Here is a 24,797-nt window from a genome sequence, read left to right on the forward strand (position 1 = left end):
TTTCTTTTTTTTTTTTTTTTTTTTTTTTTTTTTTTGAGATAGGCTCTCACTGTGCAGGCCAGATCTACCGCAGATTCCTTCCTGTGTGCTGGGATTGTCGGCATGCATCATCAGACCTGAATGAGTTTCAAGTAAGGTTCAAACTTCAGCTATAATGAGTCATAAATGCTGACATGATGGGGTTTGTCTCTGCAGAGTCAGCTCACTGCCTTTCCACTAAAGGTGTGGGGTGGGGGTCCTTTCAAGCAGCTTTGGAAGGAGGGACACTCACTCTTGCAATGAATTAAATGAAAGCCATAGAAAAAGTGTGTCTTCCTCTGTCCCTCCCTCCTTCCCTGGTTGAAGTCTACAGCCCAGGCTGTCTAACTTCTCCTGCCCATGACGCTCAAGTACTAACACTGCAACTGTGTATTTCTGTACCTGGCTCTGCTTTTTTTTTTTTTTTTTTTTATAAGTACCTTGTATTTTTCCAGCACTGGGTATAGAATAGAGTTTATTAAGGGCTTAGGGAGGGGAGTCAAGAGGGTAGTAGAGGCAGAGAGAGAGAGACAGAGACAGAGACAGAGAGACAGAGAGAGCGCAAGCAGAAGTAGACGAGAGGGGTAGAAGAGAATGGGGGGGGACAAGGCAAGAGAGCAAGAGCTGCTCTGCTCTTTTAAAAAAAAAATCGTAAAGGGTTTTTTTGTTTTGTTTTGTTTTTAAGATTTATTTCATGTCCGTGAGTACACTGTCACTATCTTCAGACACACCAGAAGAGGGCATCAGAGATGGTGTGAACCACCATATGGTTGGCTGGTAATTGAACTCAGGACCTCTGGAAGAGTAGCCAGTGCTCTTAACTAAGCCACCTCTCCAGCCCCATGAAGGTTTTGATGTATGAATCTATACCATGTATATGCAGTGTCTGTGGGAGGCCAGAGGAGGACGTCAGGACCCCTGGAACTGGAGTCACAGATGGTTGTAAGTGGCCATGTGTATACTGGAAACTGAAGTGGGGTCCTTTCCAAGAGCAGCACTTTTTCGTAACTGTTGAGTCATCTTTCCGCCTCCACTCCTTCGTATTTCATTTTTACTGAACTTTGTTTACACCTCTGTAACTAGAGTCTGGAACACTCTGTAGTTGTTCACAGCATGAAACTTTAAATTATTTCATTCCAACTGAGTATTCTCAGAGATTCCTTTGCTTCTTAGAAGTAGTTTTCATAAAGATTTTTGGGGTGAACTTCTTAAAGTCAATTTTTTGTAGTGTTGACTAAGAAGAGAGTGAAAAGAAGTTTAATACACAAACACACACACACACAGGCACAAAGCAAAAACTGACAACACTTGGGGAACACTACAGTTGCTGGGATGAAGAGCAAGAGAAACCTACATTATCAGTCTTCATATGAACGATGTAAAGCCAATCACATTCTGGGTACATGCAAGATGTAAGCTCCCTGTGATAGAAATAAAGTACCTCCCTGAGCAGGAAATACAAATAGGCCTGCAGAGAGCCCTAAGAAGAGTCCAGAGCTCAATATATGAATCCCACCTTTACAGAGCTTCCTGCCCCGCTGAAGAAAACAGACCAACACAGTCACAACAGAAAGTGGTGGCACCTGTAAGAATCCAGCACAGGGTGGTGACTTAACCCAACTGGGGACTGGAAGGGGCCAAGTCAAGACGGGGAACCTGATGACAGGATAGACACGTCAGACAAAGGAACAGTACACAGCAGTGAGAGCAAAGATGACCTGGAGAGGAAGTGGAGGGATGACCACAGGACCTCAGGTACCATGCCTAGGATTTGGACCTCATCCTTCATCTGGAAGGTGTGAAAGAATCTTTTTGTTTCTTTTATTTTTATTTTTTTTTTTATTTTATTTATTTATTTATTTATTTTGATTTCTCTGTGTAATGGTCCTGGTTGTCCTAGAACTTGCTCTGTAGGCCATGTTGGCCTACAGATCTGTCTACCTCTGCCTCCAAAGAATTTATTCTGATTAATGGCTATCTAACATTATATGGCAAAGCCAGATTTAGAAAAATACAGCTGCAAGGTATGGTATCGTATGCCTGTAACTCCGCCACTCAGGAAGCAGAGGCAGATGTTCAAGTTCAAGGCCAGCCTGGTCTACAATGGGTTCCAGACAGTGAGATCCTGTCTCAAACAAAAATATAAATAGTACTCCACTGTAGGCTAGATTCTAGAAATTTAGTGGTGAAGAGCATTCCTAATAGAAAAGACTTTATAATAAATGATCAAATGATTGCAAGGAACAGGTGAATGTTGGGGTTGTCTGGTGCTGCTATGTATTCAAATACTAAATAGTGGCCCCCAACTTCTGTTTGCTCCCAAAGATCCTCATGTATACCAAATAATGTATAAACCTTGCTCCCCAATTTAAGGCTATTGGTTAAATAAAAGTGGCTACAGCCAATTACTTGGGAGAATAAAGATATTAGGGGTTTAGGTTACTGGGCTAGGGGTCACAGGTAAGGACCACAAGGAGAGAAGAAGAGAGGAAAGGAGAAGGGAAAATGAAAGAGAGAGGAGACGGAGAAAGAAGACAGAGACCAGGAGGTCTCCATTAGATTTGATGGACCAGGAGCATGTAGCCGAGTGAAATGCCCCAGGGCAGGCTGATGCAGTAGAAATAAGCCAGAGGAGACTCAAACAGCAAGTGCTTGGGCAGCACAGCTGAGAATAACAGTCTGGGACATAGAAAAAAAGATTAAGGGTAATTTGGCTAGTAACTGCGCTAAAGCTGATTTCATAATCCACAGGACTCTGCCTAGATTATTGTGGGGCTGGTTGGGTCATATTAATAACTAAGAGTAATTAAGTAATATTTAAAATGCCATTTACAGGTGAATGTTCAGTAAGTTTCTGTCTAAAATACACAAGGTCCTACATTGATCTCCAGCATCAAGGGGGAAAAATCAGAGTAACTTCAAGTTATAATAAATGCTAACAGGCTGGGATGTTGCTCTGTTGGTGGAGTGTTTGCCTAGCCCAAACCTGAGACTAGATAGGCCTCAGGCCTGGGGACCTAAGACAATTCTGCTAAAGGATCAGAGCAATAAAATGACATCATGTTGCCATGGCCACAGGTCAGTGTCCCGCTCAGCCCCGTCGGAGGAGTTTCCTCTTGCACGAGATGGGAATTAACCCAGAGACCCACAAGAGGACAATGCGTAGAGAGGAAGACTCTGAAGCACCCTGTCCTAACTGGAACGTCTTCATCAAACTCCGCCCTCAAGGCTCGGGATCCATGTGGAAGATGAGGCAGAAAGATTGTTAGACCCAGAGGTGAGGGATGACCCCTAAGGGAACAGCATCACCCCGACAACAGCACTGGTGCACATATGAACTCACAGACTGTGGCAGCACACACAACACCTGCACAGGTTCCAGCCAGAAGGGCCTCACCCACCCCTAACCAAGAAGCTATCTGCGACTGACAGGAAATCAATCTTCTCCAACATCTCCCATGTCACTCCTGAGCAGGCTCCATGGCCAGTAGTTGCCAATACAAAAATGAACTCAATGGTACTTTTGTGGACTCTGTGTTTCTTGTTTTGAGGATTTGTTTTTGTATTGTTTTTGAGAGAAAGAGAAAGAACAAAGTTGGATGGGTAAGGAGGACCTGGGGGGTAATTTGGGATGGGGCAACATATCAAAAAGACATTAAAAAAATAAATAAATAAACAGTACTATTTTAAAAACATAACTGTAGGCCGGGCATGGTGGCGCACGCCTTTAATCCCAGCATTCGGGAGGCAGAGGCAGTCAGATTTCTGAGTTCGAGGCCAGCCTGGTCTACAAAGTGAGTTCCAGGACAGCCAGGACTACACAGAGAAACCCTGTCTCAAAAAAACCAAAAAAAAAAAAAAAAAAAAAAAAAAAAAAAAAAAAAAAAAAAAAACATAACTGTAAAGGGGTCATTTCCTGTTGTTTCAGGCCACTGAGCCCTGAGTTCTCTGCTGTTCCCCCTAAGAATCAGAAACTGAGTCCTTACCTCCAGGTCCTTTCGAATGCTCTCAAACTCCTCAATGTCATCGAGCTTGAGCTCCAGGCGAGTTGGTTTCCGTCGAAGCATATTGAAGTCAACCGGGACTTCAGGGGAACCAGAGCCTGTGAGCTGGGGGTTGGTGAAGTGGCAGGAGGGGAAAAGCTGCAGGGCCAAGCCTCAGCTACAGACAGATGAATCTGTAAACAGGAACAATGAAATGAACAAGACATTACACTAACTCATTTAGATTCCAGGCATAGACTTCAAAATCTGTAGACATCCATTTATTGCTGGAGCTAAAGAGACGGCTCTTTGTTTCAGAGCATATCCTAAGCATATACAGGGGCACAAGTTCAATTCCTGCCTGTAGCTCCAGCTTTGGGGAGCAGGTGCCTATGCCTCCTTCGCTTCTTGCACGCAAGGACCTACATATACTAAAAAAAAGATTGATTTATTTATTTTATACATGTGAGTACACTGTTGTTATCTTTGGACACACCAGAAGATGGCATTACAGATGGTTGTGAGTCACCATGCAGTTGCTGGAAACTGAACTCAGGACATCTGGAAGAGCAATTAGTGCTCTTAACTGCTGAGCCATCTCTTCAGTCCTTACACACACAAAATTTAAAATAAAAATCTTTAAAAACAAAACCCAGCAAATTGCCATCAGAGGATCTAAGCCAGCCTCTCCTCTCCTCTTCTCTTCTCTTCTCCTCTCCTCCCCTCTCCCTTCCCCTCCCCTCCCCCTCTTCCTCCCCTCCCCCCCCCTCTTCCTTTTTAACACTTTTTGAGATGCTTTATTCCAAACCCCCTGACAGAGCAGAACAGAACCCATTCTCTGTCCTGAGTTCTTAGGTCAGAAACCAAGCTTGGGCCCCCAATCTCAGGTCCCAAGACCCTTCCAGCTGTGGCCTCCCAAGCAAGACACCCAACCATCACCTTGTGCTCCAATATCCTCCAAAAGGCACACTAGGTAAAAGAAACGAGCTGAGGGCAGTGACACTCAACGAAAGTCACAGCTTCCTGGGGTCACTTGAGCCCAGAAGTTGGAGACCAGCCAAAGAAACATAGGGAGACCCTATCTCAAAACTAAACAAAACAAAACAAAAAACCAGACAAGAAATAAAAAGAGCAAAGGAGTTTGGGAGATGGCTGAGCAGGAGCACTTCCTGCCCTGCCCTGTGGCCCTGACTTCAAGTCCCCACCACCCACATAAAAAGCCACCATAGCCAGGCAGTGGTGGTGCAACCCTTTAATCCCAGCAGTTGGGAGGCAGAAGCAGGTGGGTCTCTGTGAGTTCAAGGATAGCCTGGTCTACAGGTATCAGTTCTCTCCTTCTACCAAGTGGGGCATCACACTTAGCACAGGCTCCTTTACCCACTGAAGCAGCCCACATTCCCATTCTTTATACTATTTAATACAGACGCCTTGGGAAACTTGAAAAATTATTCCAGTTTTATAAAATTGAAACAAACAGTTTAGTTAGTATCAGAAGCTGGGTGGTAGTGGCGCACACCTTTAATCCCAGCACTCTGAAGGCAGAGGCAGGAGGATCTCTGTAAGTTTGAGGTCAGCCTGATCTACAGAACGTGTTCCAGGACAGCCAGGGCTACACAGAGAAACCCTGTCTTGAAAAACAATGTGGGCTGGAGAGATGGCTCAGCAGTTAAGAGCACTGATTGCTCTTCCAGAGGTCCTGAGTTCAAATCCCAGCAACCACATGGTGGCTCACAACCATCCATAATGAAATCTGATGCCCCCTTCTGGTGTATCTGAAGACAGCTACACTGTACTTATATATAATAAATAAATAAATCTTAGGGCTGGAGCAAGCAGGGTGAGTGGGGAGGGCAGGGCCTGAGCAAAAAAAAAAAAAAAGCGAAATCAGTATCCTATAAAAGTTACACATAGATCACTAAAATAAAGATCTAAATGATAGCGATCTACATCAAAATTCTGCTGTGTTATATGAATGTGTGCGTTCATATAAATTATTATTGCATGCATCCAGAACGAAACAAAACACTACAATGTATTCAAAACATTTACACTTCTCTCAGGAGGCTTAGCACGGCAAGGGGTAATCTAATCAACACAAAACACTGGCCCGTGACATTTCAAAACGGCTTTATTCTATCAGATACTACGTTTTACCAAATCCTTAAGTAGAGAAACGGAAGCCAGCTCCAAAGGGAAAAGGAAGAAACACTTATGAAAAAAAAAAAATCAGTTCCCTACTTGTGAAGGAGCTGGAAGCCTCACCGCTGGAGAGCAATAATGAGTACGGGTTAAAAGCGCGGCGGCGGCTCGGCGGCTCGCCACCCGCCACGTTACTCATCCTACTACTACCGCTCCAGAATGACAGATTACCTTTTCTCCCCAGAATTTTTTTTTTCTGGTTTGTACTCTTGTTGTCCGTGACTTAAATGACAAAAACAGAACAAGCTCCTTGCGCGTAACTCGGCATTAGTAAGTCCTCGAAGAGGAAGTGCTCTTCTCATTGGAGTTCTGCAGGGCAGGGGCTTGAGAGTGGAAGTGAGTCTGTTCAGCTCGGCAAACGCGAATATTTTTGCAATCCCCACGGCTTTCATGTAAGGATTTAAAAAAACAATAAACCCTTATCTCTGATGGCCTAGCATTCATTGGAGCCACAGCTGCTGGTCTGCACTTTACTTGACGCCTTCATGGACCTTCATTTCAAAGAACAGACAAAGAATAGGCTGTAGACAACTAAACCAACAACAAACTAGGCCGCAGCTCCTCCACCACATCTCTATTTTAGCCTTAGAAGGTCTTAGAGTTTAATATCTTCTTGAAGCCCAAACTGACTACGTAACCACCGAGTTACGAGGGGCCCCCGAAGGACTTCCGTCGTGGACAACAGTCCTTTCCCAGCTCCAAGGCTGCAGAAGTCTAGGGAGAGATTTCCATGGCAACACAGGCCTCAGCTTCGAAATGGCGGAAGGCCTCCCGAAGGAGAGCAGAGACCCTCGTTTTGTTCCAGATTATGGTTGCGATCCGCAAACCTACCTCTTTTCAGGCCTCTGCAGTTCCCCAGAAACTCAACTCCCACCACGACGCCATCGCTGCGCAGCCCGAACTACACCTCCCAGGCCGCTCTGCGCTTCTCTTCCCATGCGCCTCTTCTCCCGCGAGGTTGTGTCACTCTGTAAGGCCACGCCCCTCGGCTCCAGCCGACCCTTGGCGACTACCACTCCCAAGATACTTCGCGACTCCTAGAGCTCCGAGTACGTTCCAGATACGTTTCCGGCCAGTGACGCACTTCCACTTTGCTAGGCGCGCGGTTCCCGGTCTGAAAAGCAGAACGCGGATTTGGCTAGGGCCTCGCGTCTCCGCAGCCCGGCATGGCCTCCTCACGAGCCTCCTCCACGGTACGGAGCTCCGGATCTAAGCTCAGGCCTGTCCTAGAGAGGCCGGGGGATCCCGTGGGAAAGGGCCGTTACCTTACGGGTCTGGGCAGAGGAGGAGGAGGAAGGCAGAGGGACCCTAGTGTAGGGACCCTAGTGTGGACCTTAGTAGCCCTTTCCTGATGGCTTCGCGTGCTGCTCTTTGCACTGCTCTTAAGTCCTGAGCAGTGACCACTTTTTCTGACTGCTCCAAAACACGGTGCTTTGGAATCGGGTTGTGTCCTGGCTTAAGCTGTCCGACTCGTACTTACTATGATGAGGCCTCCCAACTTGTAATAGGCTCTGAAAGTCTTTAAATTGTGTATTCCAGTAACATTGCGAGTTGGTGCACCTAGAGCCACCCTGATTGTTTAGGTTGTTTTTAGTGTCTGCCCAGTAGTGAGAAGTTATTTTCGTAAAACCGGAGATTGCTTTTCCAGTCGACTAAAGTAACGGGCCCCAAAACAACCTAGACACATCAGGCAGAAATTGATTGGGTCGTATTTGTGTGCCAAACTTAACAAGAGCCTTAACTCGCACAAAGTCCGTTTCGACTTTCTCCTCTAGTTTTGAGAGGAAAAAGGATGAAAGTGCAGCATTAGCTTCATTCTTTTAGGAAGCAGGGTGGTTTGCTGGAACTAAACCTTAGTCTGGGTCTTTGATTTAACAGACAACCAAAACCAAGGCGCCTGATGATTTAGTTGCTCCCGTTGTGAAGAAACCACACATCTACTATGGAAGCTTGGAAGAGAAAGAGCGGGAACGCCTGGCCAAAGGAGAGTCTGGGATTTTGGGAAAAGAAGGACTCAAAGCAGGCATTGAAGCAGGAAATATTAATATAACATCCGGTAAGATGCAAATTGTAGGTCATTACCCCCCCACACACACTTTTTTAAACAGTGCTGGGAATCCAACCCGGGTTTTTTGCATGCTAGGCAACTGTTCTGCCACTGAGCCATACATTCCCATCTTCCCCCAGTCTCTTACCTTTGACCTCGAACTCCTCCCAACTCCTCCCTGGTACTAGAATCAGATGTACACCACCATGTACCTTTGATGATTCAATATTCTGATGAACACCTTCCCAAACCACATAGTATTAGGTTTATAAGGCCAAAACCTTCTATTGGTCTGGGGAGCTAGTTCAGGTGCCAAAAGCTTTTCTGTGTGACCATTAGGACCTGAGATTGAGCCCCAGAACCCATGGTTTTCTTCACTGGCTTGTTTTTCCTTTTTCTAAAAAAAAAAAAAAAAAATGCTGAATGTGGTGGTGCCTAGTTATAATCAAATGTTGGCAAGACATACTTGCAAACGCACCTGCATGCAATCTTACCCTTCCCTTTTCACCATTGAGCCTGTGACTTTGCCTACTTGTCATGGTCCAGTGAGTGGTTTTCTTGTACTTTATGCAGGAATTACTCTTTATCTCTGTAGACTTCTTCAGTGGATGTTTGGGTTTGGGTGCAGCTGGTGTATTTGTCTGTGGGAGATGTAAGCTAGTTCTGGCATTGATGTGTAACTGTTTATAGGATTCTTTACTTTTCTAGGTTTTTTTGTTTGTGTTTTCCTTTTTGTTTCTGTTTTTTTTTTTTTTTTTTNGTTTTTTTTCGAGACAGGGTTTCTCTGTGTAGTCCTGGCTGTCCTGGAACTCACTCTGTAGACCAGGCTGGCCTCTGCCTCCCAAGTGCTGGGATTAAAGGCGTGCACCACCCACCACGCCCGGCTTTGTTTCTGTTTTTCAAGACAGGGTTTCTCAGTGTGGCCATGGGCCAAGCTGGCTGGGGGGCACCAACTCAGATGTTCTCCTGCCTGTCTCCAGAGTGCTTGTGGGTTTTAAAACTAATCACCATAGTATCCAAAAAGACTTACCTTGTTGTCAAAGGAATCCTGTTTTTCCTAGCCATTATTTCGTCTCACTGTGTGTGAATGCTCTCCTGGGGTACTGTTTTAGCAGGTAGGAGTTGGGCTTTCCAAATAAAAAATGTTCTAAGCTATAGAAAGAGATAATGAAATAATGGAAGAGGTGACCTGGCCCTCCTGCTCTCAGTTTAAAGCATCACTTGGGTTTATGAGTTTACTATCATTTAATAAGCTGAAAATTGAAAATGGTAAGCTATAAAAAGTAAGATAGATTGGATACAGTTCAAAAGTAAGATAGGTTAGATACAGTTCTTGCATACGCTTACAACTTTTCAACTTTTAAAGACCAAAACAAATTTCAGTATTAATAAGATGGACATACTTGTTTATTGATAGAGAATTAAATGTTGGCTGAAATTTTAATATTGTAAGTCAGGGCAACTCAGATAGTGAATATTCTTCTTGTTGGCCCTTCCTTCTGTCCTTTCTTTCTAACAAGGACTGTATAGACCAGGCTGCCCTCAGTCTCACTACAGCCAAGTACAACATTGATCTCATGGTCTTTGTGCCTCCTCTTGTGTGCTGAACTTACAGGTATACCCTGAGCTTCTCCCCATCTTTCTTTTCTATTGTGGCCAAACAGCAATTCTAAATAATCAAATATTTTAACACAGTATAATCCAAAGATAAAACTATTTGATACTTGATGCTGAGGAAATTAAATTGTTTCCTTATAACTTTGTCCAGTGAAGACATTGCAATTCAACATCTATAATGCTCTGAGCCACTTTGAGTGTGGTGTTCCTTAGTGTTGTGAGGCATGGCAGGCAGTAAGTACATTACAGAGTTGCACATGCTCAGAACCAAGGCTGCAGCAGAGACGCATGGTGCAGCCCAACAGGAACCCTCTGATGTTGCTGGAGTCTTTGTGAGCTCCACGCTTTTTAAGAAGCTGTACTGCAGGACACACAGACTCTGATTGGCTAATCGTTTCTTTCCCCCATGTTGCCTGTTCTCTGCGTAGGAGAAGTGTTTGAGATTGAAGAGCACATCAGTGAGCGGCAGGCAGAAGTCTTGGCGGAGTTTGAAAGAAGAAAGCGAGCCCGGCAGATCAATGTGTCCACAGATGACGCAGAGGTCAAGGCTTGCCTTAGAGCCTTGGGAGAGCCTATCACACTTTTTGGAGAGGGCCCTGCTGAACGAAGAGAAAGGTGTCCTTTATAAATAGTTACCTTTATTGTCTGTCTTTGGAGGTACAAGGTTATTGTGGTTTGAGGGTTGTAAAGTCGGTGCTGACTTCCATCAGGCCCTTGCCTACTCTGCTGGGAAGTTGCCTGCTGGATATGCTAGGTGATTGTTTTGTTTTACTTATATAAATCCATAATATGTCTGTGTGGACGCGTGCACAGGTGAGTTGGGATACCCTGGGAGTCCAAAAGAGGGTGTTACATATGGAGCTGGAGTTGCAGGCAATATTGAACTACCAGATATGGTTGCTGGGAACTGAACTTGGGTCCTCTGAAAGAGCAAAAAGTAGTCTTTAACCTCTGAACATGGTACACAAATATTTCATTTTTTTGTTTCTCGCTTAGCTTTTGGGGTCATGTGATTTTGTTTGAGCATAAGTGCCCCTTGTTCACAGAAGCCTTGCTCCATTCCTTCTGCCAATGCCTTTTTAAATGTTTCTTTTGTGTGTCTGTGTGTGTACATGTGTGTGCCTTCATGAAGGTGTGGGGTCCTAGAACAGCTTGTGAGAGTTGGTTCTCTTTCACCATGTGTCCCGGGGATCAGTCTCAAGTCGGCAGGCCCCTGCCAGCCTGACTCGGTGTGTTTGCTGTTAGCCTCTTCTGCCTGCCAAGTCCATTGTGCTTTATTATTATGTCCCGTAGGTGAATGCCTTGAATCCCAGCTGCCACTACCTTAGCTCGGGGCCACCATTGTGACTTGATTGCTTTAACAGTAAAGGCGAGTTTTCTATGCTGTTCTTCCTCTTCTGCCTGCTGCCCTATCATTCTCATTGCAGACCTTTCCTTGGGTAGCATGAAGGCTCTGGTGACCAGGCCCCACTTGACTTCCCAGCTTTGGCCATCACCAGCCCTTCCCCTGTGTTCCATATTCCAACTCTACTGAAGCTCTTGCAGGCCTAAGCTCACCCTGTGTCCCTGACTGTAGGCCTTTACAGTTCTTTAATCCACTGTCTCAACTTCTGTTTTTGACTCTGGGCTGAATGAGCATTTGACAACACCCTTTCTGTAAAGCCTTCCCTGATATCTATCCCACACCTCCTCCCAAGCCTTGGAGGAGGCTTCTGTACTTCTTCCATATTCCCTTCATACTCTGTTCACCACTCTCTGGTATTGGTATAATGTACTGCTTTCTGTAGTGTCTTCAGAATTATCCTTTAGTTTGATTTTGTTTTGATTTTGTTGTTGCTCTTTTTATATATATATACATACACACACACATTTTTATTTATTTATTTATTTTGGTTTTTTTGAGACAGGGTTTCTCTGTGTAGCCCTGGCTGTCCTGGAACTCACTCTTTAGACCAGGCTGGCCTCGAACTCAGAAATCCGCCTGCCTCTGCCTCCCGAGTGCTGGGATTAAAGACGTGCGCCACCACACCCAGCCTGTATATTATTATATCTAAGTACACTGTAGCTGTCTTCAGATGCACCAGAAGAGGGTGTCAGATCTTATTACTGATGGTTGTGAGCCACCATGTGGTCACTGGGATTTGAACTCAGGACCTTTGGAAGAGCAGTCAGTGCTCTTACCCACTGAGCCACCTCTCCAGCCCTGTTGTTGCTCTTTTGAGACAGGGTCTCACTACATAGACTTGGCTGGCCTGGAGCTCACCAACACACCTCACTTGTAATTCTTATTTTATTGAAATGGGGTCTTAGTGTGCAGCCCTTAGTGGCCTGGAGCTCACTTGTACGCAAGGCTGGTCTTGAACTCAGAGAGATCCACCTGCCTCTGCCTCCAAGTTCTGGGATTAAAAGTGTGTCCCATCAAGCCTAGTTCCTTCAGACTATTCTTAGTCATTAAATATCCTTAGCCCTTGAATAGGCACCTGTGCATCATGGCATTAGTGGGTTCCAGCTGTATGTGGCAGCAGTTGACTCTGAATGGAATAGCGTAATTGCTGATGGCTGGTATTAAGGAGCCTTTAGGTAAAGACTGTGGAGAGGCTCGGCATGGCCCCTGGGGTCTTAGGGAGCCTGGAGGAGTCTGAGAGGCAAAAGAGCAGAGGTTCACAGTGTTTCTCCTATGCTTGCTTTTCCTGTTTCTCCACCACAGTCACCTGAGGTCCAAAATATTGACTGGGAAAATGCCAGAAGTAAACATTTGTAAATGTTCATTTACACACCATCAAGCTCTGTCCCTTCCTATTAGTGTGCACTAGAATAAGATATTGTGAAAGAAAGAAAAACAGATCTCGTTCACATAATTATAAAAATCTGTTTTGGTTTTTCGTTACTAACTTTTTACCTTGCTAATTTGAGTTAAACGTTATGAGAATGTATGAGTAGGGAAACAAACACAGTGTGGCTAAGGCTCATTGTTCCCTGTGGTTGTAAACTTTTAGGGATCTTGACACATCTCTTCCACAAGTGGTGATGGGGCCCTATTGGCCCTCATCCAGATTGATTCCTGACTTTTTTTGTTACAGGCTAAGAAATATTCTCTCAGTGGTCGGGACTGATGCCTTAAAAAAGACCAAAAAGGATGATGAAAAGTCTAAGAAGTCAAAGGAGGAGGTAAACTGGAAAATTCAAGGGCGGTCTTCCCAGTGCTTTCTTTGCTAGGGTGAGGAGAGGTGTCTACAGGCTCTCTCTGCCATTTGGGACTGGGTGATGGCGATAATTATCATTTTCATGGATTGGGGATGGTGCTGGAAGTTCTCCATTCAGGAAGGAGCTATGGCACTCTTGGTGTGACTCAGTGAGAAACCAGCAACTGTTAGAAGTCATAGGAAAACCAAGGGGTCTGGAGAGATTGCTCCACCCTTAAGAGTGTACACTGCTCTTCAGGAAGGCTCATGTTTGGTTCCCGACACCTGAGTCTAGAGATGCCCAAGCCTGAGCAATCCGTTTGCTGTCCTCCATGGCATCTGCATTCATATGCATGTACCTCACAGTCACATAACACACAGTTAAAGTAAAAAGTAACTAACAGAAGGAAGAGCGCCTGCTTTGTTCTGTTACTGAACCAGTCACCTTTTTTGTGAGCATTAGAGAAGGGAACAGCTGTTGGGAGAGCAGGCATTTTTTAGACCTAACGTTTCTTCTGTTATTTCCTTCTCAGTATCAGCAAACCTGGTACCATGAAGGGCCAAATAGCCTGAAGGTGGCCAGATTGTGGATTGCTAATTATTCTCTCCCCAGGTAAGCAGAGGTCCAGAAGAAAGAATTCTGTCATTTCAGGGACTAAGAATAGACACTATACTGGTGACACTTATTACATAGGATTGAGTGTTCAGACCCTTGTTGATACTCCTTTAGTGATGATGTTTATGGGTCACAGGGCAATGAAACGCTTAGAGGAGGCCCGTCTCCATAAGGAGATTCCCGAGACAACCAGAACCTCCCAGATGCAGGAGCTTCACAAGTCTCTCCGGGTAAGATGCTCTTCACTCTTGTTCAGTCTCTTAAATTATTAGCTTCTGTTTTGGCCCACCAACAGGAGGGCAAAGGCAGCTACCACATACTCCCTGGTGGATCTGTAATGTGGCCGGCACCATCAGCTGTGGTGACAGGAGAACCCTGGCTCACAGTGGGAGGCACCCTTCTAACAGCTCAAGCTGTGCTTGGCTTTTCTCTGTGTTTTGTCTGTGTTTAGCTGACAGAAAAGCTAGTGAGACTATGGTCAACAAGTGGCTTTCCAGATAAGCCTTGATCCCTTTCTTTCAGCAACTTGAGTGTCTTCTATCAGCAGCAAGCATTTAAAAAGTCTTGGGATTGGTGAAGCTGAAACATTGCCACCATTACCTTGTTCACTCCCTTCCCCCACTCCCCTTTTTTCCCCCAAAAGTGAAAAAGTCAGAGCGCTCTCAGACTCGCTTTCTTTTTTTTTGGGGGGGGGAGGGGTGTCGAGACAGGGTTTCTCTGTGTAGCCCCGGCTGTCCTGGAACTCACTTTGTAGACCAGGCTGGCCTTGAACTTAGAAATCCGCCTGCCCCACCACGCCCAGCTTCAGACTCGCTTTCTAACGATCACTTGTTTTTGTTTTCTTGTTAGTCTTTGAATAATTTCTGCAGTCAGATTGGAGATGACCGGCCGATCTCCTACTGTCACTTCAGCCCCAATTCTAAAATGCTAGCCACAGCTTGTTGGTAAGTTTCATTTTACAGTAACGGTTTCCTAAATTGGGCATTGGTTCAGGAAGGAAAAGTATCCTTGTCTCCGCTGTCATTTCCTCTGTCCTCTTCCTCTGCTTCTGCACAGTGGCCATGGCTCTGCCTGCTTATTTGTTTCAGTGGCTTCTGTTGGGCAGTTCTTACTAGTCACAAAGGTGCCCAGAGAGCCATGACGTGTAATGTCTACTGTGTTCTACAGGTGTTGTGGTGTAGCTCAGAGGGGACTTTATAGACCAAGTAGTTTTAAGTCTAGTCCAGCTTTTCTCTCTTAGCTCTGTGGTCTGGGTGTGGGCGATCCTTGGACGTCTTGGTGCCCTTACCTACCACTGGTAAATGTTAATTACTAGTCTCACCTTTGTCTTGCAAGTTGACCTGGACATTAAAAATAGCAGCTTGCATTCCATGATAGTCTAAAAGAGGCCTGAGAGCTGCTGTAGCTCTCCAACAAGCCTTTTATGTTTCCTGAAGACCTCTGTCAAGTGTATAGGGTCAAGACAAACGTGTCCTTCAATGATGTTACGAAGGTGCCTTTTCCTTCCCAGACCAACCCTGGCTGAGATGCTTTCCTTTGTGTTTGATAGGAGTGGGCTCTGCAAGCTCTGGTCTGTCCCTGACTGCAGCCTCCTTCACACGCTTCGAGGTGAGTTACAATCTTGGTTGGGAGCTCTCATTCTTTTCCCAACAAACTCTGTTAAACGATGAAACTCGGGTTGACACTCAGATACAATACACAACATTGCTTCTGTGTGTGTGCACATATATGTGCACTCTGGGTACATATATAAATGCCAGCAGACCACAAGATGGTGTCTGATCCCCTGGAGTTGGAGTTAAAGGCGTTTGTGAACCACCTGATATAGGTGCTGGGAACCAGCTCAGGTCCTCTGCAAGAGTGAGCAGTAGATCTTCTAACTGGCGAGCCACCCTTCCAGCCCATGCATTGCGTTTATATTTGAATGGATGTGTGTGGTTCTTTCTCTCTCCAACACCAGAGTATCATGACTTCACATTCATGCAGTCTGTCTTCCTGTCTAGCCACACTCTGGCTTTAATAGCATCTAAATTAAAAGACACCAAGATTTTATGTTTTTAGTTTTTGAGAATGGAATCTTACTCTGTTTCCCAGTCTGGCTTTCAATTCAGTATCCTCCTGCCTCAGCCTCCCAGGTGCTAGAGTTAACAGATACAGTCTACTGTGCCAGTTCCTGCCTCTTTTTTTGTCTTAAATTTTAAAAAAAGAAAGTGATTTGTCTCAAACAATTTGGAGAGAAGGGCTAGAGAGATTGTTCAGTGACAAAAAAATGTGTTCTGCTCTTAGAAAGACCCTGGGCTGAGTTCCCAGCACCCATAACAGGTAGCTCACAGCTCCCTGTAGCTCTGGCTCTAGGGGATCCGGTGACCTCCATAGGCACCTGCACTGGCATGGTGGCACACAATTTAATCCCAGCACTCAGGAGACAGAGGTAGGTAGATCTTTTTTAAATTTGAGGCCAGCCCGGTCTACATAGCAGGTTCCAGACTCTCCAAGACTACAGAGAGCCTGTCTCAAAATAAATGTTCCTTTGTAGCAGTTGAATAGTCACTCCAATACTGTGCTCACATTCCCTGATAGAGACTCTTCCATGCTGTTCATAGTAGCCTTTCTTTGCTTATAGGTTACAAAGAAGTGAGAGCCTTTTAACTTGATCTCCTGTATTCCTTTAGGCCATAACACAAATGTAGGAGCAATTGTATTCCATCCCAAATCCACTGTCTCATTGGACCAGAAAGATGTCAACCTGGCCTCTTGTGCTGCTGATGGTTCTGTGAAGCTTTGGAGCCTTGACAGGTGATTATTGCCATTCTCCTGTCCATACTGCCATCCTTAAAGCAGATAGGGTTGACTGGGCCTTCAGGCCTAAACATGTGACGTATAATCTCAGACATGCCCTGAGAGTCCAGGGAACTCACAGAAAATAGAGATAACTCCCTTAGCCCTTTCTTCTCCAGAGAAGCTGTGCTGAGATGTTTGTTTTCCTTGCTGACATTGGCATTTAATTTTTGCTTTTAGCACAGTAGTTGCTGATTGCTGGTTCCCATTATTCTAAAACAATTCAGTCTGATCTACATGGTTGGTTAGCATTGGAAAGATGCACTGTTTTGTAGATAAGTTAACGATGATCATCTTGGTGGCCTCTCAGGTCTTAGCACACAGCCACAGAGAGGGAAGGGGGAGTTCTGTCTGTCAGTGAGGCCACTGGTGTCATCCTCTACCTAGGATGTGTTTTCTGACTACAGCACATTTTATTCTTCATGTGGGTGATTTTACTAGTCCACTTGATTTGAACGCATACTGTGATCTAAAAGACATTTGGATGCTCGCTTTCCTTTCCTGGAGAAAGCATGGGAAGGGTTTTTATTGCTGAATTTTCTAAGAGCACTAATTAGCATCTACAGTCTTTGCCAGATAGGGTCTCCACTCCTACTGGGCAAGTTTTAATTGGCTTCCATAGTACTTGGCAGTGCTTCTCCCGTGGGCACTGGTTGGGTGTGCGTGTGCTCTGACAGCGAGTGTTCCCTTCTAATTGCTCTCTTTAGGCTCGTGTTTACTTCCTCTCTCTGCTGTTTGAGTCTTTCTTTCTGTCGTTGCTAAGAAGCAGAAACTACTGGCCAGCCAGAGGACACCAAGTCGATCTAGCCTAGGATCCCTTTGGATCTTTGAACGAGCTAAGGGTTAAGAAGGAACCCACTTAAATCAAAACTGATTTCTGTATCCACATTTCTACCAAAGTCTGTTTTCCTTTTTGAATCCAAGCACTGCTTTGATGCGGTGGCAGTCTGTTGCTCAGCAATCTGAAGAACTTTTCTCTTAGCCTAGATGGAGAATTTGTGAACTAGCTGAATTGAGAAAGTGACCACTGTGCCCTGGGGTCACAGAACCTTAGCAAGTAGCTTAAATTATTGTTATCCCAAAGATTGTAGCCCGTTGCAAGGACAGTTACTAGTTAGCACAGAGCCTTGTGCAAGGTGCCTTCATCCCCTGTGCTGCGTGGTGTAGCAAGGACATGGTAATGCCTGTATACAAACTAGAGCGGGTAGGTCTGCACAGCAGCAGATAAACTCTGGGCAGCTGCATGGCTCTCAAGAAGTTTTAATGCCTGTGTTTGCTTCCTTTCAGTGATGAACCAGTGGCAGATATTGAAGGCCATACAGTGCGTGTAGCTCGGGTTATGTGGCATCCATCAGGGCGTTTCCTGGGCACAACCTGGTAAGCCATCTGTTACTGACCAGTTTGTACAAGCCTGTTGGCTTTGATAATCCTTTTCAGTTATCTGCCAGGTAAATTTTTAGAGCAAGGATATTCAATTAGAACTTTCTCAGACTTCAGTAATATAAGCAGAATAAAAGAGTATGATATAGTCAGGGCAGAGTATTTTTACTTTTATATCTCACTGAGTGATATATACTGAAATCTCCCTCAGATGGGTGTGGTGGCACGTCCTAGCACTCACCAGGCTGAAGGAATAGGATCACAAGTCCAGGGCCAGCCTGGGCTACGTAGCAAGACTATTAAAAATAAAATAAGAGTTGGGTGGTAGTGGCCCATGCCTTTAACCTCAGCACTCAAGAGGCAGAGGCAGGCCTGGGCTATAGAGCAAGTTCGGGACAGTCAGGGCTACACAGAGAAATTCTGTCTTGAAAAAAAAACAATTTTTTATTTTTTAAGTAAAATTTCTCCCTGCCAACATGTTGGCTTCTTTTTCTGATTCTGTAAGGTTGGTTAGTGAGACTTAGTTCTACTAAAACTCTTCTTTCATGTTTAAGCAACATTCAATAGAGTGTGATTGTTTTATTATACAGTTCAACCTTGACAAATGCATACTGCTTATGACCCACACTCTCATCAATATAGATAACGTTTCTCCCACCCTACAGAGTTCTCTCCCACCCCTTAATTTCCCCTTCCAACCTCTGATGTGATTTCTGTTCATTCTGCTGTTTGTACCATTCCTGGTGTTGAGTTGAGCTGTAGTCTGATAAAGCTGCTGTAAATGTTCTTTTAAGGTGCATAGGTGTTTTGCCTTCGTGTATGTCTGTGTACCGCATGTGTGTAAGTGCCCACAGAGTCCAGAAAAGGGCATCAGATTAGAGATGTACATGGTGGGTGCTGGGACTTGGGTCCTATGGAAGAGCATGCTGTGCCATCTCTACATCCCCAGCTATAAATACTCTTACTGAAGCCTTTTGTAGATGGGCTGGCTATCTTTTCCCTTCTCTTAGGTAATTTACCTAGGAGTACCTTACTAGTTCATGGAGTGGTGGTATATAGAATAGATGTATATTAGCTTTTTAAAGTATTTGGGCAAGCCGGATTCAGTGCCACATTCCCAACATTCAGCACAAAGATCTCAAGTTTGAGGCCAGCCTGGGCTTCAGAGTGAGACCCTGTTCCCCAGAATAGAGTCTTAAAGACATCTGGGCTCTGCCCACTCTGGTCCGTAGCCTGTGTTGGTGTTTGCTGTTGCCAACCGTACTGTTTTGCCCATTGTAAGCACGTGGTAATGTTTATGTCAGTGTTCCTATCTTGATGACCTTTGCACTTTTTTTGCCATGTGCTTACACATCTTGCATGTTTTTGGTGCAGTCTCCTGTTGCTTTGCCCTTCTTGAGTTTATCTATTCTATATTTGTAACACCAAAGCCTGTTTGCAACCCTCATTTAAGATTTTTGTTAAGAATTCCTTTAACACCTTTAATGAAAACATTCTGATCGTACATATTTGGGTCTGTTTCTAGATCTGCTGTGTATATTTTTCTTTAATGCCCTAATTTCAGTTGAGACTCCAGTAAATATGCAAATGAGTGAAGGGATGCAGCAGCAGAATGAAGGGGGAGAGACAGTGCCATCTTTGCTGGGCTGAACCCAGGGCCCTGCACATACCAGGCAAGGCCTCCCTACTATTGCGCCCCAACCCCTACCCAGGGAACTCTTTTAAAAAATAGCCACTAAAGTACAGATGTTCATGGTCTCCCAGCTGTTGCCTAAAACAAAGTCTTGGTGGTGAGGCATTGTTCATGTCAGAAAGGCCTTTTGTTCATTTGTTTGTTCTTTCTTTCTTACCTTTTTTTTTGTTTTTTTAAGATTTATTTATTTAAGCCGGGCGTGGTAGTGCACGCCTTTAATCCCTGCACTCGGGAGGCAGAGGCAGGCGGATTTCTGAGTTTGAGACCAGCCTGGTCTACAGAGTGAGTTCCAAGACAGCCAGGGATACATAAAGAAACCCTGTCTTGAAAAACCAAACAAAAAAAAAAAGTTTGTTTTTTTAGTATAGTGTTCTACGTGCATATATGCTGCACACCAGAAGAGGGCACCAGATTTCATTATAGGTGGATTGTGCTACCATGTGGTGGTTGCTGGGAATCATGCTCAGGACTTCTGGAAGAGCAGTCAGTGCTCAGCCATCTCCACAGATGTTAGTGTGGTTGAATGAAGAGTTTCAGGAATATGAACTGAACTATGATTATTTATAGTACCTTATCATAGTAGATAATCCATCTGCTGGTTGATTGTTGGTGTAATTATTGGTAAGTTGGCAAATCTATTCTTACTTATTTTTAAGTTATGACCGTTCATGGCGCTTATGGGATTTAGAGGCTCAAGAGGAGATCCTGCACCAGGAAGGCCACAGCATGGGTGTGTATGACATTGCCTTCCATCAAGATGGCTCTTTGGCTGGCACTGGGTAAGACTTTCTCCACAAAGCAAGGGTGGGCAGCTTAGTAGTCTCACCTCTTAGGCAACCCCACCTCCTCGTCATACTGGAATCCATGTATTCATACATATCTTATCTCCTCAGGGGACTGGATGCATTTGGCCGAGTTTGGGACCTACGCACAGGACGCTGCATTATGTTCCTAGAAGGCCACCTGAAGGAAATCTATGGGATCAATTTCAGCCCCAATGGGTAAAGCAGACTCAGTGAATGGGAAGGGTCCTGGCCAGACAGTACTCTCTGTTTCTAACTATGATATGTCTGATCCTCAGCTACCACATTGCCACTGGCAGTGGTGACAACACCTGCAAAGTGTGGGACCTTCGACAGCGACGCTGTGTCTACACCATCCCCGCCCATCAGAACTTAGTGACCGGTGTCAAATTTGAGCGTAAGCTTTTCTCTTGTTCTCAGCCTTAACACCAGACACCCTTTGCTTCATGGACTACGTCCTGGCCATTAGACTTAGATGTGGAACCTTGTTAAAGAAGGAAATTTCAGCTTCCTTCCCTCTGCCATACCTATAGACAGTGCTATGGCAAAGCATACCTTCTTGAAGCAGAGTTCTGTGAAGGCTTCGTTTCATTTTGTCCTCCATGAATGGCCAGGCCTAACTAGATGATTGCTATTACTGCACAGACCATCCACCTAGGAAAAAGCAGCCACACGGCCTTCATCTGTTACTTGGTTATCCTCAGTCTGCTCATGACTGTCCCTTATCTTAGAGGCCCCTAGGAATGTAGAATGAATGAGTTCAGTTTATCTGAAGTCAAAAATAACCTTTCTTTCAAAATAATGTGTTTTGGCGGGTCTTTTTCTTAAGCTCTTTCTGAATACTTGAGTTCTTCATGTTTGCTTTATGTCTTCTGCAGCTATCCATGGGGACTTCTTGCTCACAGGTGCCTATGACAACACAGCCAAGATCTGGACCCACCCAGGCTGGTCCCCACTGAAGACCCTGGCTGGTCATGAGGGCAAAGTGATGGGCCTGGACATCTCTTCTGATGGGCAACTCATAGCCACGTGCTCCTATGACAGAACCTTCAAGCTCTGGATGGCAGAATAGGCCAGACCATGGAAGAACTCAGACCTTGTGTTCTCACTACGGAGCCATTTTCCTCAAAGGAAAAGAATTGTGTTCTATCATGTTTCCTGCCAAATACCATGTGTAGGATTGGATTTTCACATCAGCCCACTTCTGAGGAAGCCAGTCTTTAGGTGGTAGCAAGCCCTTCGTGGTTAAAACAAAATTCTCATCTCAGGTTCTGCCATAAACTGTAGATGTTGTATAGACTCAACACTTTTCAGTGGCCTGCCTCCTCCCTCACACTCGGGACTGTGACTGTTCTTTCATTTTTGTTTTTATAGTTGACATTTTGAGACAGAGTCTGTATGTATAGCCCTGACTGTCCTGGAACTTGGTATACATGTCAGGAAGCCTTACATTGTGAGAGCCTCCTGTCCTGCCCTTCGAGTGATGGCATTATGGAAATGTGCTGCTGTGCCTGGCAGTTTGAACTTGGCTCTCTATAACATTGCATGTGCTTGCGACTACAGGTGATTCAACGAGCAAGATAGCTAGACATGCTGGGCAGTGGTGGCGCAGGCTTTTAATTCCAGCTTGGGAGGCAGAGGCGGGTAGATCTCTGAGTTTGAGGACAGCCTGGTCTACAGAGCAAGTTCAAGGACAGCCAGGGCTACACAGAGGAAACCCCGTCTCAGGGGGGGGGGGAAAACTGTATTTGTAATCTCCCCAGTTATGAGGGCATGTCACTGCCATTTGTTGAGCAGTGCCTGGCAGCGAGCTCCTTTCCTGACGCCGAGAATGAGACCGGAGCCATAGACTGCGGCTGTGTGATAGCTCCACAGTAAAGATTTTCCCCTGCTGTGGTAGTCACGGAGGATGTTCACTGCAGCTGGGACTCAGAACTGCACACTTGGCCTTGTTAGAGCCAAGTTAGAGCCTCTTCCTTTTGGCTTTGAAGTTCGATAGCCTTCATGACAAAACAATCTGGCCATTGTATCCAGATTCAAAGGAGTTTTTAAAAACAAACATGATGTCTGTTATACAGCCTCCTTCCTGTTGGTTATTTAAAGGATGTACCTTATGTATTAAAGAACACTTGATGTCAAAGTAACTGGAAAAAATCCTAATTTATGTTTGGGTGTTACCAAACATAAACTCCTTTTATATATAAATACATACATACATACATACACACACACTTGCTGAGAGTAAAATCTTAGTATAAAAACTCTTTCAACGGATTTTTCAACATTTTATGAACCTAACCATTTGTCCAAAGAGATCCCCTTCTTTAGTTTTGAGATCCAATGTAATTCTAGGCCTGAATTGTTCCAGTTTCTGTTACTTTATTCAGATGTTTATAGTGGTGTTTTCTGGTTTTTTTGAGGGGGTTGAGGAAGTAGGTTTTTATGAGACAGGGTCTTACTGTGTTGCTCAGATTGACCTCAGACTCTTAATCCTCCTGCCTCTGCATCTCGAGTCCTGTACGTTGCAGGTGTAAGCCATCAGTCACATCCAGGCACTAACCGCTTCTTTACCTAGAGTTGTTGGTCTAGGAGAGCATCAGGTTGCCAGGTGTGTCTTGGGCTCCATAGTTCTTCCTCGTCAGTCAGTGGTTGACTTCACCTCGCTGCACTCCAGAACTGCACAGTAAATCCGCACAGAACAGTAGTTGCGGAGAAAGTTGTGTATGGTGTAAAATTAGCTCTCCAGTATTGGAAATTTATATTCCACCAGCTTCCTGTTCTGCCCTGCTCTTCTGTAGATCATGGATATGTGGTATATAACAAAACATTTGGGGAGGGGCTCTGGTTTCTCTGTGCAGCCCTGGCTGTCCTAGAACTCACTGTAGACCAAACTGGCCTCAAACTCAGAGATCCACCTGCCTCTGCCTTCTAAGTTAAAAGTATGCTCCCCACACCCAGCTAAATGTGATTCCAGACCTAGCCAAGTCTATTCCCTGTGTGGCTGTTATGCCACTCAGGCCTCCCCTTCACTTGGCACTTAACCACCCTTGACCTGTCCTATTTCCATTATAGTGTGATACGAAATTACCTTTTTCTTGACATCTTACCGTGTTTGTAAAATGATGAGACCGGCATAGAGCCCTGCATTTCGGATCTAGCACACCACCAAGTTTTGATTGCTCTGGTCAAAACCTTACTAGGAAATTTTCAGTTGAGAATTCGAGTTGGAAATGTTCCATGTAAGCCTTAGGCGGAGCAAGTGTTTGGGGAAGTAATCCATTTCCTCAACCATTGTTAAGAAAATAGTGGGTTCTGAATGGCAGAACCACTGTCGTTTAACCCTACCTCCATGGTGCATCGGGCACATTAAGAGAATTCCTTCTTTTAAGGTTGCTGGGTGGACTCGAATAACTGCTGAATTACCCAGCTGTAAGCGGTGGAACTATGTGAACATGTATGAAGTGATTGCACAGTGCTTTATGGAGAATGTTGGCCATTGGCAAAACCAGGACTGGGCATGTGGCCTGATTGCTGGCCGGTCAGCCTTTCCACCTTTCTGCCTGTGGACGCCATGGACAAATCACTGACTTTATGAACAGTGGACTTTCCCACTCCCGTGTCTTGATTTGGAGCCTGCTGCTGCTTAGCAGAGTTGAGTCTTAGGATAGGTGACACTTCTTAGGCACCGCTGCAGGTCTCCATCCCTAACCTAAGCACACCCAGTGTAAGTGCTGCCAGTGTGTTTCTAGGTGCCCTGTAAGTGGGTGAGACTGCTTGCTAGGATTTGATTCTGAAATATCCCAGAACTGTTGCGCCATTAAACCCTCAGGACACAGGACCTGGCTGGTGCAAATAAGTCAGCAACAAAGGGTTGTTGAAAGTTTAGCCCAGCTTCTATCTCCAGCTGCCCTCTGCTTCCTGGTACGCTGTGATTGGTGAACATCTGCTACAAGCTCTGTACCCTCTGAAACCTTGAGCCCCAGTCAACCTCCTTCCTGTGGTCTCTAACAGGTATTGTCACAGTGACATAAAAGTGACCAACACTGCCCCAAGGTTAGAACTAACAAATGCTAAGTAGGGGCTAAGATCCTAACCCTCTGTCTCAAAAAAAAAAAAAAAAAAAAGGAGGGAGGGAAGGAAGGAAAATCTGCTGAGTATAACCACAAACCACTGGTTTTTGTGTCCCTGGCATCCCAAGAATGTAAGTTGTGTTCTGAAGCAAAGGGCTCCAAGGTTAACCCTGGGCTGAGCCTCAGCGCCATCTGCTTCCTTGGAGCAGGGACTCTGGAGGAGGAGAAATGTTCCTTCTTGGGCTTTTACCAGGTCTTCTCTGCCCCTGTCCCTCTTAGTTCATAGAGTACAGAGAGATGGTTGCCAGACGTACTTGCTACAAAGCTAAGCAAAAAAAAAAAAAAAAAAAA

The 24,797-nt window shown here is 45.0% G+C and overlaps 2 protein-coding genes across 2 annotated transcripts in view; one reads left to right on the top strand and one right to left on the bottom strand.

Annotated features, from left to right (window-relative positions):
- The window catches only part of Cdc26 (cell division cycle 26), a 14,339-nt gene extending 7,216 nt beyond the window's left edge, over positions 1 to 7,123 (bottom strand). The window contains exons 1-2 of the mRNA XM_021200904.2: positions 7,032 to 7,123; positions 4,005 to 4,195 (exon numbers count right to left, since the gene is read on the bottom strand). Of these exons, the coding sequence (XP_021056563.1) occupies positions 4,005 to 4,085 (81 nt within the window). The 5' untranslated portion in view covers positions 4,086 to 4,195; positions 7,032 to 7,123. The remainder of the gene's footprint in view (positions 1 to 4,004; positions 4,196 to 7,031) is intronic.
- Positions 7,124 to 7,266: 143 nt separating this feature from the next.
- On the top strand, positions 7,267 to 24,797 carry Prpf4 (pre-mRNA processing factor 4). The gene is made up of 14 exons (XM_021199701.2): positions 7,267 to 7,393; positions 8,079 to 8,256; positions 10,293 to 10,479; positions 12,945 to 13,032; positions 13,580 to 13,659; positions 13,799 to 13,892; positions 14,512 to 14,606; positions 15,212 to 15,270; positions 16,335 to 16,458; positions 17,788 to 17,877; positions 20,230 to 20,352; positions 20,467 to 20,574; positions 20,655 to 20,773; positions 21,255 to 24,797. Exons 1-14 carry the CDS (start codon positions 7,367 to 7,369, stop codon positions 21,446 to 21,448), a joined length of 1,566 nt encoding a protein of 521 aa, XP_021055360.1. The 5' UTR covers positions 7,267 to 7,366; the 3' UTR covers positions 21,449 to 24,797.

This window comes from Mus pahari, chromosome 6 (assembly GCF_900095145.1).
Source record: "Mus pahari chromosome 6, PAHARI_EIJ_v1.1, whole genome shotgun sequence".
Classification (NCBI taxonomy): Eukaryota; Metazoa; Chordata; class Mammalia; order Rodentia; family Muridae; genus Mus; species Mus pahari.